Below are 1131 nucleotides of genomic sequence, written 5' to 3' on the forward strand. Positions count from 1 at the left end.
TCACGAGACCGGTAGGATGAACTGTACCCACTCGAGATCATAGTTTGGGCACCAACTGCAACACCCATCTTGATTCCATCACCAGTGCAATGCTCGCCATTGGTAGTGGACAACTTGAGCAAGTCGGGACGGTACTTGGCTAAGAGACCATCTTAGAGAAATCGGCACCATAACCACCGGTAGCGAGGATAACAGGTCCCTCCAGCGTATATGTCTTGCCACCCTTCTCATACTTCACACCAACAACATCACCCTTTGTCATTCTGAACAAGCTCAGTAGCACGAGCCTTGTTCATGATCTGACACCTATCAGGCAGAGCCTTGGAGATAGCCTCGGCCATTTGCATTTCAGCATAGGTGATAGTCATACCAGGGAAGCGCTCCTTTCCACGATGGGTACGCTCAACAGAGTGACCACCCAAACGAGAGAGTAGAGAAAGATCGAGATCGAAGTTATCCATCAACCATTCGACGGAAGCACCAGACGCTTCGACCATGGTCTTGATGAGTTGAGGATTCTTGGAACCACCCTTCATGCAATCGAACTCGAACAGCTCATTGGAATCCTTGATGCCAAGTCTCTTCTGAGTCTTAGTGCAAGATCCATTGATACCAGAAGTGGCCTTGGACGAGTTACCACCACAGAAGGCAGACTTATCGATGAGGATAACTTCGCCACCGCGTTCCAAGATGGTGTTAGCGGCAGAGAAACCTGCAAGACCACCACCAACAACTATCGCAGGTCTACGAGGCTCCGTTCTTCCAGTAGCTAAGTCCTTCAAAGCTACAGGCTTGGCAGATTGGAAGAAAGTATCCATCAAATCCTTGCCGGAGATACGACCATAGGCAACACAATCAAGTAGAGAATTGCCACCTAAACGGTTGTTGCCGTGAACGCCTCCCATGACCTCACCGGCAGCGTAAAGGCCGCGAATAGGCTTATCGCCCTCGCCAATGACATGAGAAGAAGTATCAATCTTAAGACCGCCCATACAATAGTGAACAAGAGGAGTGACAATAGCGACGCTATAGTGATCGTCCATCTTGAAGTCGTAGTTCGTGAAGAACTTCTTGCCGAACTTATCGAAGGTCTTGCCGGTCGGATAAGCATCATACTCACCACCATCGGGG

The 1131-nt window shown here is 49.5% G+C and overlaps 1 protein-coding gene across 1 annotated transcript; it reads right to left on the reverse strand.

Moving 5' to 3' along the window:
• Positions 1-139: 139 nt before the first annotated feature.
• Positions 140-992, reverse strand: Pmar_PMAR015011 (succinate dehydrogenase, putative; the record flags this gene model as incomplete). The annotated part of the gene is made up of 2 exons (XM_002771134.1): positions 140-263; positions 307-992. The coding sequence occupies 2 exons, from the start codon at positions 990-992 to the stop codon at positions 140-142; spliced, it is 810 nt and encodes a 269-aa protein (XP_002771180.1).
• Positions 993-1131: the final 139 nt, after the last annotated feature.

This window comes from Perkinsus marinus (genome assembly GCF_000006405.1).
Source record: "Perkinsus marinus ATCC 50983 genomic scaffold scf_1104296963566, whole genome shotgun sequence".
Taxonomy (NCBI): Eukaryota; Perkinsozoa; order Perkinsida; family Perkinsidae; genus Perkinsus; species Perkinsus marinus.